This window comes from Histomonas meleagridis (assembly GCF_020186115.1).
Source record: "Histomonas meleagridis strain 2922-C6/04-10x chromosome Unknown contig_33, whole genome shotgun sequence".
NCBI lineage: Eukaryota > Parabasalia > Tritrichomonadida > Dientamoebidae > Histomonas > Histomonas meleagridis.
Genome location: NW_027150870.1, coordinates 523,559 through 536,654, shown reverse-complemented (window position 1 = coordinate 536,654; position 13,096 = coordinate 523,559). Strand labels below are relative to the sequence as shown.

General features: G+C 27.9%; 1 protein-coding gene across 1 annotated transcript; it reads left to right on the top strand.

The window, feature by feature from the left end:
* Positions 1 to 5,724: 5,724 nt before the first annotated feature.
* On the top strand, positions 5,725 to 6,378 carry GO595_005367 (DNA methyltransferase; the record flags this gene model as incomplete). Its single annotated transcript, XM_067918602.1, has 1 exon — positions 5,725 to 6,378. The coding sequence occupies one exon, from the start codon at positions 5,725 to 5,727 to the stop codon at positions 6,376 to 6,378; it is 654 nt and encodes a 217-aa protein (XP_067774580.1).
* Between the last annotated feature and the right edge of the window lie 6,718 nt (positions 6,379 to 13,096).

Below are 13,096 nucleotides of genomic sequence, written 5' to 3'. Positions count from 1 at the left end.
TGAAAGAAAAATAAAATATGACATATCTCTTAACAGACCTAATAATTTCATTCCAAGAGAAATATCATTTGACGAGATCAACAATTATGATTTCAGTAAAGGCTTCAATAAATTAATAATGGATGAGGATTATGTGCACCTGTACTTTGATTTTGATTCTATTAAATCATAAGATGAATTTATATCTGTTTATGAATGGTCTGAACAACTTGAAAATATATTCGGAGGTTACTCCTACGGTGGTTATTGTAATAATGGGGAAATGGAAGCATATGGATTTAGACTCATTCCTGATGACAAACATTATTTATCGATGCATGTTGTCTTTTATGAGACAAAAATCGCATCAAAAAATATTGTTGAAATTATGAAACATACTGAGAAAAAAGGTTTTGCCATGAATGGCGTTCATGAATTATGCGATCCAAACGTATATATATTAGTTCCCAGAAGAGAAGGTCAGTAATCACGACAAGTAATGAGGCACGGTCTTTCTGATAAAATATTTAGACCCAACGATCCACAGAATAAAATGAATCACGGTTACATCATCAATAATTAATCTCCTGCGACTCAAATAATTCAAACTCGTGGAGATGATAGATTAATATTAAAAGATTAATGGAGCAAACTATTCACACCGAAGGAAACTAAAATACAACTGAAGAAACAAATGAAAGAACGTAATTTTGATATTGTTGATTTAGATTATGAAGACCAATTAATTATATTCAGTGATGAACAGATAAAAGAGATATTCAACTATTTTAATTTTGATTTCAACACTTTTAATGTTACTCTCGCTCCTTCGTATCACTCACCTTATCCTAAAAAATCCTTACGCCAACATTTTATTAAATGGTACTCAAAAACAGAGCATCAGCACGACGTAGTTTTAACTATAGATCAAATATTAGACCGTTATTACGTGAGAAAAATGACGAATAAGTGGTTCTATTCTCTAATAAAACATCTACCGGAAGACATAAGGAACAAGTATTTAGAACTGTATAGTGATTCATCAATTGATTTTACAGTAAATATTAACAACTCCACATGGCATTATGAGGATATATGAAGATAAACTTATGAAAAACATGAGTTTCCAAAACTAATTACTAATCTTCGTGGTGTCATAGGTTTTGTTAAATCAAGATTCTATATTAGAGAGATTAAAGAAGATCAAACATATATTCGGGATCAAACATCATAAACAAAAATACGTGAAGTGCTTTCTCTATACAAGCCATTCAAAGGAAACACTAAAGTAACATTATATCATGTTGTATAAAAATATTCAAACTGGTTTGCTTATGACGACGCTAAATTAATGACAAACAATCCTGATGAAGCCTATATAATAAACATCTTTCAAGGATTTAAGTATACTGAGAGCAAATCAAATGATTTCACACTACTTTAACCATTACTGGATCATGTAAAACATATTGTTTGTCATGATGACGAAGACCAAATACGACTACTTCATGAAATGGTGGGCTAACACCTTTCAAAACATTACCGTTAAGAACGGAACAATGCCAATTATTCATGGAGCTCAAGGCTCAGGGAAAAGCTTTCCTGTTGAGTGCTTTTGCGAACTGCTCTGTAACTTTGCGCTGAAAAACGTTGATGATTTAGATAAAGTTTTCGGTAAATAAAATGGTTTGATTGGTCGTCATTTAGTAATTAACATTAATGAGCCGCCAGAAGCTACGGAGAAATTTAAGTATCTCGGTAAAATAAAATCAAAGCTCACACAAAAACGAACAGTTCAAGAAACTAAAGAAGTCGATCAAATTAAAATAGATTCTTGGGCAAATTATATGATGAGCACAAATAATCCTAATCCTGTTCAAGAAGAAAAAGGAAATCGAAGAATAATATATAATGAGTGTGATCTATTAATAAATATCTATCATCATGAGTATGATTTATTAATGAATATTCATCATGAGTATGATTTATTAATAAGTATTTGTCATCATGATTATGTGTTGCTAACGAAATGTTATCAGTATCAATTCCGTTAATAGAATTACAAGTAATATTACCGTTTTTATATATACTCACGTAATTTCCACCACAAGTTTAGAATCTTAAACAAGTATCAATATTATCATTAGAATCTAAGTAATGCTCTATTACACTACAATCATCTCCATATGGTAATACACCTATTTCCATTCTGATAGAATTACCTGTCACTGCATTAGATCTATAAATGAATAATCCTTTATATATATTCGTATCATCTGGATATTTGCTGCAATCAATATCGATATCACGTTTTGCTGTTAATATTCTACATGAAATATCATTATCTACTAATAAATCTCGTTCAATCTTAGTCCATTCACCATATTGATTATATGATATTCCTGTTAACTTATTACTAATATCAGTCAAATTATCATCTGTTAAATATTCATCGTGTGTATGATTTAACGGAGAGTATTTGTCGTCGTGTGTATGAGTTGTTAATGAAATATTATTTGTATCAATACCATTAATAGTTGAACATTCAACATTACCATTAACCTTCAAATTTTAATTAATTGATGTGTAGATTTCATATATATCTTCTTCTTCTTCATTTGTTACTGATAAATCTTCATTAAAACTTATACCAGTAATTTTATTATTTATATTGAATATATCATTATTTATTACCGATAATTCGTCTAAATCAATGCCATTAATTGTTGTACATTCAATGTTACCATCAACTTTTGAATCTTGATTAATTAACGTGTAAATTTCGTAAACTCCTGCCCTATCATTAATTCCTATCGAATCTTTGTGATAAGTAATTCCTGTATTATTATTTAAATCTGCAGCTATTAAATAATTATCATGAGTGTGATTAATAAATCTTTCATATATCTGGCAATCTACTAATAACATACCTAATTCATTCGCTCTTCGTCCTTTAAATACATCTTTATGATAACACTTCAAATTCTTAAATATTGTATTCATTTCGAGAAATAATGTTATTAAATAATTATATTCATTAAAGTTATTATCGATATCAGTATCGTCATATCCTCCTAAATCGTTTAAATTCTCATCTGTTGATATGTCATATTCATCAAAAACTACTGATCTTAATGTTGGAATTGGAACATATCCTCTTGCTCCAGTAAATACATTTTTCAATCTACTTATTAATGTCATTGCCCAACTACTATTCTTAATACTGTTATATACTTTACTAGCGAGTTCAGCAAACTCCGCCAATGACATAGCAAAAGATAATACATCTGATAAATATTCCAGCCAATTTCTTTTTATCCTTCACCGTCTTCACCAGGAGCTCCTGTTGATAATTCTTGAATCTCATTTATAATCATTTGTTTTGTGGGATAGTATTCAGATGTTAAAACACCGTCAACATTAACTATACCATAAGTGTGACCGCTATCTTTAAACATGATACTATTACCATTTGGGATATTTATCAACAAATTGTTTTCCGTAATTTTTTCTTCTGTGGTATTATCATAAGTTGATACATTAATACCATTATCGAATAGTACAACATCTCCGATGCTCAGCACCCCATCTTCTATAAGTGCTATGTTATCAGTATTAATATCATTAATTGTACCATTAACTATATAATCTTGATTAATTACAGTATATTTTTCATATATATCTTCTTCTTCTTCATCAACTCCTATAAGTGTTTCATTATAATAAATGCCCGTTAATTTGTTATTAATATTTTCTGAATTAGCACTTGTTAAATAATCACTATGTATATGATTTATTAATAAATATCTATCATCATGATTATGACTTGTCAAAGATATGTTATCGGTATCAATACCATTTATTGTAGTAACATTTATGTTACCATTATTACTAAAACTTATTGTACTCCCACCTTATGCTTTAAAACTTAATGTATCAGTTATAGCTCTAATCCTCCAAGTGTTATCTTTATTATAATCATCTCTATAATGAAAATCAATATATTCTCCTACTTCCATTACACCATCTGATTTAATAGTCGCGATTGATGGAACATTTATTGTTATATTAGAACCTCCGCCAATACTATTTAGAATATAATATCCGTTAATATAATTTGCTACAATGCTATTGTTGATAAATTAATCATTATTAATAATTTCATGCGTATGATTTAATGGAGAGTATTCATCATTATGTTTGTGCTTCTTAGATGCGAAATCATCTGTTGAATAACCATTAATGGTATCAATAATAAGATTATTAATTGTAACATTATTATTATCCTCACTAATTTTTACAAATTGTTTATATTAATTTAAAACATTATTAATATAACTGAACATTTTCATTATATATACATTTTTCATTATATTTTCTCCGGTAAGTATATCATCAACTTTAATATTATCATTTATATACTTCAAATTTTTGATACTATTATCTAACGGAGATATTACAACATGATTCCTGCCATATGTGAAAACAAAACTTTTATCATAACTGTTTATCTGTAACGTACGAATACCATTTGACAAAGTGTCGGTTGTTTTGCTGTGATTACTGTAAACAACACTATTTTTATTCATTAATGCTCTAACTATATTTTCGATTTTTTCAAACTGTGAATTTGACATTTTAATAAAATAAAAATGTTCAAAACTGAAAATCAATTGAGCACAACTGCATCACAATTTCCGATTGAAGAAAATTATACAAATCTCGACATTGATAAGTATGAAACACTCAACGAACAGAACTATTACACATTCCGTTATCCTCAACGTTGGTTAGAATCTCCTTCACAGAATAAAGCGATGAGTATTCGTCGACTTGACGTTATACCAACAACACATGTTATATTTTTACGTTCTAATGTAGTGAAGCTCGAAAGTGTATCAGGGTCGTCGCCATCACCGAAAACAATATCATTTCAAGTAATGGCACAAAACACTTTACTTGAGATATTAACAGGAATATGTAACGACTTTAATTCATTATTTGCTAGTTATAGATTACATTATACTTATGATGATAGCGGAATTTCATTATTATTTTGTGATTATGTCGGTAGTGATGATACAGAATCAGTTCCCGCTAATTTTTTGATATTTGATGCTGCATCCACTAATATAAATACTAAAGAATTTTTGAGATTCCTTAATCAAGATGTAACTGATATAAATTTTCTATCAAATCCATCACATACAAAAGTATTTCGTAATGTTTGGAACAGAAAATGTATTGAATTTCATGCATCATTTAGTGATTCAAAAAAAATATTTATCGGAATTAAAGTAGACTTTTACGAAAAGCTCACAGTATTATATAATGCTCCTACTGATGGTAGCACTTTTAACATACGTTTTACGACAAATGGTGAATATAATGTTTATCCTAAATATTGTCGATTTATTATTCAATTAGTATTCTTATATAATTATCGTAAAACTGTTGTTTTATGAGTACATAGTGTTTTTAATTTCTTCCGACATTTCATCCTCTTCGTCTTCAACATTAAATATTTCATAAGCTTTCAATAAAGTTTTTACAACAGAATTTAAACCATATATTGTTCCAATGACACAAAACCAAACACCAACAAATGACATTTTAATAAAATAAAAATTTTATTTTTACAAAATGTATAATGCTGTAATTGATTACACAATATCTTCTTATGATGCTGCACATTATAATAGAATCGACGTTAATCTTCCATCACCACCGACAAGACTAGCCAAAATGATTGTTACGTCATTAACGACAAAATGTTCTATTGTTGTGATTGAGAAAGATGATTTTATACAAATAAACAAGAAAAAATATTATTTCACGATTGATTACACAGACCTCAATTCACAAACATTTATACTTCTGTTAAACTCACTCATCCAAGAATCAGGTGTAACTTCTGAAGTTGATGAAGCGGGAAGAATTGTTTTCAGCTCCGACACAGCCTTTACTATCAACAGTGCATCATATAATATTATTCAAATATCCGGATTATATTCTCAAGTACTTCCTATTCCTGCATCTTATAATGAACAATATGAGATTATTGCTGAAAGTGTCGGAAACATCTTATCAACTCCTGTTCTATATCTTCTTTCAAATGTCGGGAAAAGTTCATATCGAAATCTTAATGAAACAATTAACATATCAAAAATTGTTCTAAGAATTAATAACTCATTTTCAGCAAACTTTCCGATAATAGTATCGAACGCTGATTTTGGAATCGAATTAAACAGTAATGATCTATCACATTTACAATTAACACTAGTTGATGCTAATCTTCATGAAGTTCATTTATTGAATCCATTATACATTACCATAAGCGTCCAAGGTCTTCCTGATGATAATTTATTCGCTATTGAGCAAAGCGAAAGCAATCGCTGAAGTAAGAGCAATAACAACAAAAATAAATTTTTTATTTTATTATTTGATTTACTATTACTCTCTTCGCTTTAATGTGAAGTGTAAATGTTGCGTGAGGATCTTTTAATCTACTAAACTCTTGCCATAATTTTTTTGCATCAAACACACTCGCAGGTGATTCTTTTAACAGATCGAAGAAGTTTTCATATCCGATCCCATTAAATAATACAATGTCTGACAATGTTCTTTTAATATCTTTTGGGATACTCTTCACTGTTTGAACACATATGGTAACATTAATATTAAAATGCCTGAGCTTCTTTAATAACCTTGATATCTCCGTTTCTTTATTCCTCAGTAATGGATGTGATGCAAAGTCATCAAGAATGAGCCAGCAACGGTGAGGATAAGTTCTCCACAAATATTTTGCCAACTTTTCGGCAACATATTTTAATCTTTTCTTTTGATTGTTTAAATTATGTTTTGTAAATAATCTTTTTACTTCTTTGTCAGTCTCTTTAAAATTGCTGTTGATATATTTAATGATCGAATTATATTTTAAAATCCGTCTCATATACATATTTAACCAGTCGAGTAACTGAGTATCTTTTACGGCAACGAGCTTACTCTTTTTAATCACTTCTTTATAAATGTTTACTGTTTCATCGAATTTATTACTTGTGCTGCAAATTGTTATTAGCTCGAAGAAAGGCTCATTAAATAGTACTTCTTGTTTAGCAGCAAGTTTTAAATATGTATATCTCTTCCCACTGCCCATTGGTGCGATAAATGCACTTATACCATTCTGTGCAAAAAAAATAAATCTGTCGTGAATAAGTTTTATCTGTGCATTATTTAATACTTCCATATTCTTTTGCTCAAGTTTTTCAAACATTGATTCTATATCATCAAATTTTTTATCTACTTCCGATAATTTATTTTTTCGCATTGTTTTAATTTTATAAAAATTATTAATTCACGGATAAGTAAATGGAAGATTTTCATAATTATTTAATTAGTAAGTACAAAGTACAAGAATATGCTGCTGTTGAATCTAAATATAACCACTCTGAAAACATTAAATTGAATAAGAAATCGGAGAAATATATTATTCAACACATTATTCTTGTCGGAGTAAAATTTTATGATAAGACATTAAAGTTGTTACATTCTGCCGACATTAAATTTGTTAATAATGTTTTAGCAAAAGTGTGTGAAAAGAAATTAGTAAACATTGCTCCGGCAGAACTTAATAATAAATATATGGCGGCAAGATCTGACATTATTAAAACAATTACTGATGAATTAATTGCTAAAATTAATGACATAGGAACAAAGCTCAAATCAGTAGAGAGTTATTCGGGAAAAGCAAATTCTAATTTCTCAATCCCTGATCAATTTAAAGGAGAATTAACACAAATTTTAGATTCTCCTGTTGATGTAAATTCTAAAAATATATTTGATATGTGATTTTGGTCGTGATGACAGAATCCTGTCACCTTTTATTTTTACGTCAAGCTACACCACAAATTCGATCGGAAGTGGAGAAAGAATATTTCAATCATTAATGAAGCACATTTGGTAGAACCGTCGACGCTAGCATCAATGTTGTCATTACTGAATTTCATTACTAATACTCATTACTGATACTCATTACTTATACCCGTCGAATCAGAATTTATTATTATTTCAAATGTTATCATACTTCCGTCCTTCTATTTTTATCTAAAACTCCAGGATTAACTTCCGTCCTTCAATTATGATTCATTTTTGAATGGTTCTGCATCCGACACATGTGTCAGATAAAATGAGGTATGCTGAACCACCTGACATTTTTTTGTTCAGCTTTTTTGGACTTCCGTTCTTCAATAATTATTCATTTTTGAAGGATTTTACGTTGAATGGCAAAACTACGCTTTTTACACGATATACACGTTGAAAACCATGAAAAATCACTGATTTCAGTCATTTTTGAAATTAAGGGTTGATCATTTTTTTGTTCAGCTCTGACGTTCAATTTTGATTCATTTTTGAAGGATTCTGCATCCGACACATGTGTCGGATTAAATGAGGTATGCTGAACCACCTGACATTTTTTTGTTCAGCTTTTTTGGACTTCCGTTCTTCAATAATGATTCATTTTTGAAAGATTCTGCATCCTGCACATGTGCAAGATAGAAGTGCCATTTCTGAGACCTACCCCAAAAATGAAAATTTTTTGGTTCAGCTTTTGCATCATGAAAAATCATGATTTTGATGCCGCCATGAATGATACAATAAATGCTTGATGACTTGATGGAATGTAGAGGATAATATTAATGGGTATCATGTAGTAGCAACGAAAAAGCGGACCAAAACACACACTTCGGGATCATCTATGTTCAGCTTAGCCGCGAGCGAGTGCAACGCACCAAGCTAAGGATATGCTGTTAGTGTGTGTGTCCCTTTCATATTTTTAAAAACACTAAGCAAGCTTAAAATTGTTCCTTTGGTATCAATGACCAAGTTCTGATCATAAAGTTGTGAGAACCAATTGAAATAATTATTCAATACAATCAGAAGGTATTTGTATCGTTTTTCCATTGAAATATTTTTGGAATTAATTGAAGTCATAAAAAGAGACCATGGGAAAATATAACTGAAAATTAGATTATGACCTTCAATAACTGATTTCAAAAGAACTTTGAGATCAAAAACCCGAATTGGCAAAGAATCATGCATTTTCGTGATTTTTTCGTTTGACATCACGATTGAAGGTATATTATATTGAACACAAAAATCTGAAATGAATTGATTGACATTGGTTGCTATTTTATTAATGTTTTTCAAAAACCAATATCTTCCCCTTTTCATAAGATGAAGGTTATCAGAAAGAAACAAACATCGTCACTTTTCCGTATACCATTGAAAGCCAAATTTCTTAAAAAGTGACGATTTGAGTTGTCTCCATCAGCTGCATATCCAATAATTGCAAAATTGCTATTTTTTTCAATAATTTTTTTCAATTCGTCTAACTTTTGGACGATTTTAGGATTTTCTTTCCCCGTGTTCCATGGTATAACGTGTATAATTAAGCAGGGGTAAATTTTGTCCAAAGGTTGAAGCTGGAAAACAAAAGCAGCCTTTAATGTTGATTTTGAATTGTTTATCAAAAATTGTTCGAATTTTTGATATGAGTTTTTCAATTTTTCTACTTCATCCTGAGAAATGTTGATTTCTTCGATCAAGCCAGCAACTCTTCCTGAAGAAAAAATGTTATTGGACTGTGTAACACTGGCTGCATCAACGGAGATTATTGCTTTGATTTTTTCTGTATTTTAAATATTGTTTTCTTTGGAATATGTCTCCAAAATTTGAGACAATTTTTCGGTTTTTAAAAGAAATTCTGAACGGTCTAAAATCTCTTTGCTCTTGAGTTGTAAAGTGATGAAAATAATGGAAGGCCTGTCAAAGTTCTTCTTAAAATTGAATACGCCGATGGGGAAAAGTACATCACAAGTAACGAGAAAATCATGATTGCAACGGAATATCTCCTGCCTTTTGCTGGCTTATTTACATTCTTATTGATTTCTTGAAGAATTGGTGTTGCATTTGTTGCTCGTTGATCAAGAATAGGGATTGGACTTGTGGATTGATCTGTGCGAACAATTTCCTTTTTTGGCAAAACAATATTCACCTTGAGATTGCGAATTGCAACTTGCTACTTTTTCTCTCTTTTATCGTTGTATTTGTCCATAATTGGATTCTTTCTTTCCATTTCAAAAAGTGACAGATGAAAAATGATTAAATTTTTCCATTTTATTTTTGTTTTTTTAGAAAAATGGCCCTATAGATTCGTTTTATATTTTAATATATTATAGTCATATGTATCTAGTTTATATGATTAAAGTTTTAGTACATTCTACTCTCTCATTTTCCAGAAAAAGTTGTACAAAAATGCATGTGAAATTTGATTCCACTTTTTTACGATCAAAATGAATTCAAATAGCAAATAACCAACCTATTTTTGAATTGTTTACACAAGTCTTAAAAGCATTATACAAAAATAAAAATGTCTCTAAATCCACACGGTAGAGTTCTTTGAAAATATTATATAATAAAATATCAGAAACATGATACATGATATTAAAATTTAGTTGCAATCTGTAGGGCCAATTAAAAGACATAGGAAGAATTTTAGCAACATTGTATGAAATTTATGCCCGATTTTCTCATTATCAAATAAATAAAACCAAATATTAATTGAACGATAATAAACACAATCAAAGATACAATTAAAATATATATGCTAAATGAAATATCAATCGAAATCTTTTTTTTTGATATTTCTAATTTTTGAAAATATATTAAAATTTTATACATAAATGAAAAGTGAAAAGTAATATAAGAATATTTAATTGATGAAAAAAATTTATAATTTGATTCTAAATACCTTAAAAAGTTGAAACAAAATTTCTGAGTGATCATCTTCTCAAGTTGGAACCACTCTGCATTTTCTTATTAAAAATAAAATCCCAAAAAATATTTTAGTTTTTTCTTCACAATCACATAATATTGAACTTGTAAAATATATTTTAAATCAAAATGGTATTGATATCAATGCTAAAGATATTTTTTTGTTTTGCTTATAATTCAATTTGTTTGTTCTTTGTTCTAATGAAAAATTTGGAATATGTTTATGTAATTTCGAACTGCATTAATGTACGTATCATTTTCAGGCGAAACTGAAATCATAAAATTACTTCTTGAACAAAAATGCATTGATGTTAATACAAAAGATGTTAATTCATTATCTTTAAAGTTTGTTTATATAATTTTCTGTTTGTAAATAGTTGTTGGAATAAATTTATATTATTTTGGACAGCTTTAATGATTGCTTCCCAAAAATGGATACAAAGAAATTATAAAATTACTTCTTGCTCGTAATGAAATTGATATTAATGCAAAAAAATATTATATTGTTTAATTTGATGCTTTTTTACTTTAATTTTATGTTTTACAATATAAATTGGAATTTATGTAATTAGTTTAATACAGCACTTATGATTGTATCATTTTATGGATTAACAAAAATTATTAAGATACTTCTTAAATATAAAGGAATTAATGTAAATATTAAAAATATTTCCTTATTTTATTTGAAGTTTTCTCCAAATTTTTAGGATTTTATAAAAACATTTGGAATTCATTATAATATTTTGAAACAGCCCTTATTCTTGCAGCTGAAAAATCACAAGACAAAATTGTAAAACTACTTGAAAAATTCTTAAAAAAGAATACACATAAATCAAGCTTTCATGAGAGATAAAAAACATAAATATATTATTGTTATTGAATAAAAATATATTTGTTTGTATTATATAAATAAAGAAAATTTTATCATAAAAATTTAATATATGATATGAAATCTCAATTTAATTATTATATATTTTTGAGTTTATAATGGAAATTTTGTTGGAATTAGATATGAAATTTTCTTAATGAAATCACTTTTTTAATAATATCTTATATATAAATATTGATAAATTAAATTAGTACATTACAAAAAATCTTAAAAGAAATGAAAATTTACAATATTTTTATTTATATATTTTAATCTAATTTTACTCTATAATTTTCTTTAATTAAAATTATATTAATATATTTCTATTATATATAATTTCTACGTCATAGGATTTACAAATGATTTTATCAATATTTCGTTTCCAATATTTCTTACCTCGAACAAAAAGTCTTCATTTTCTAATGAAAAACATTCAGTAACGTTCATAAAAATTGTTATTTCTGCTTTGTTTAATGCTTTTGCGAAATTTAATGCAGGAATATCAATGTTTACAATTTCGTCTTCTATTACAAAGTTCTCTTCAAAAATAGTATGCGCGAAATCAGTAATACAAATTTGCACATCATCAAAATTATTTAATAATTTTTCGATTTCGAAATAATAATGAATCGCAAAAACTATTTCTTTCCCACAATAAAATGTTCCTTCATTTAAAATACACAGAAATGCATTAAATTTTTCATCAAGATTTTGAAAATGTTTTAAAAATTCGGCTAAAAATTGTCTTGTCAATATATCTGCATCGGAAATTATATATATGTTTTGCAACAATATAATATGATGAAAAACAAATGAAAATTTCATTAATGAAAAATATGATTTTCTCCATTCAGGTGAATCGAAATTATTTGTTCTTAATTGATCACATAAAAAATAATGCAATTTTTTATGTGAATTTAAAGCTAAGTTAAAACATCTTTTATTAAATATATTAATGAAAGGAAGTGATTGAGAAAAATCTCTTAAAGAAGGCGCATAATTACCATATAATGATTTTAATGTGATTTCAATTGATTTATCAAGTTCCCCTTTATTACGGAGATAATGTATGCAACTTTTATAAGAATTAAAATATTGAATACTTTGAAGTTCCGAAATTTGTTGCGATTCTTTACTTAAATATTCTTCTTCTGTTGTACGCTCAAAAAAATAAGCAGATTCCAATAAATTATTGCCATATAATGGTGAAACTCTTTTTAATGATTCTAATAATTGATTTCCAAAAAATAATTTTTGTTGATTTAAATCAATTCCAATTTGATTGATCGTTTTAACTAAATGGGAAGGATGTAAACATTTTGGATTTACTGGATCTATTAATAAATCGATGAAATTAGAAAGAGAATTATCAAGGAGATTGAGCATTAAGGTGAAGTTTTCCACTGATATGAAACC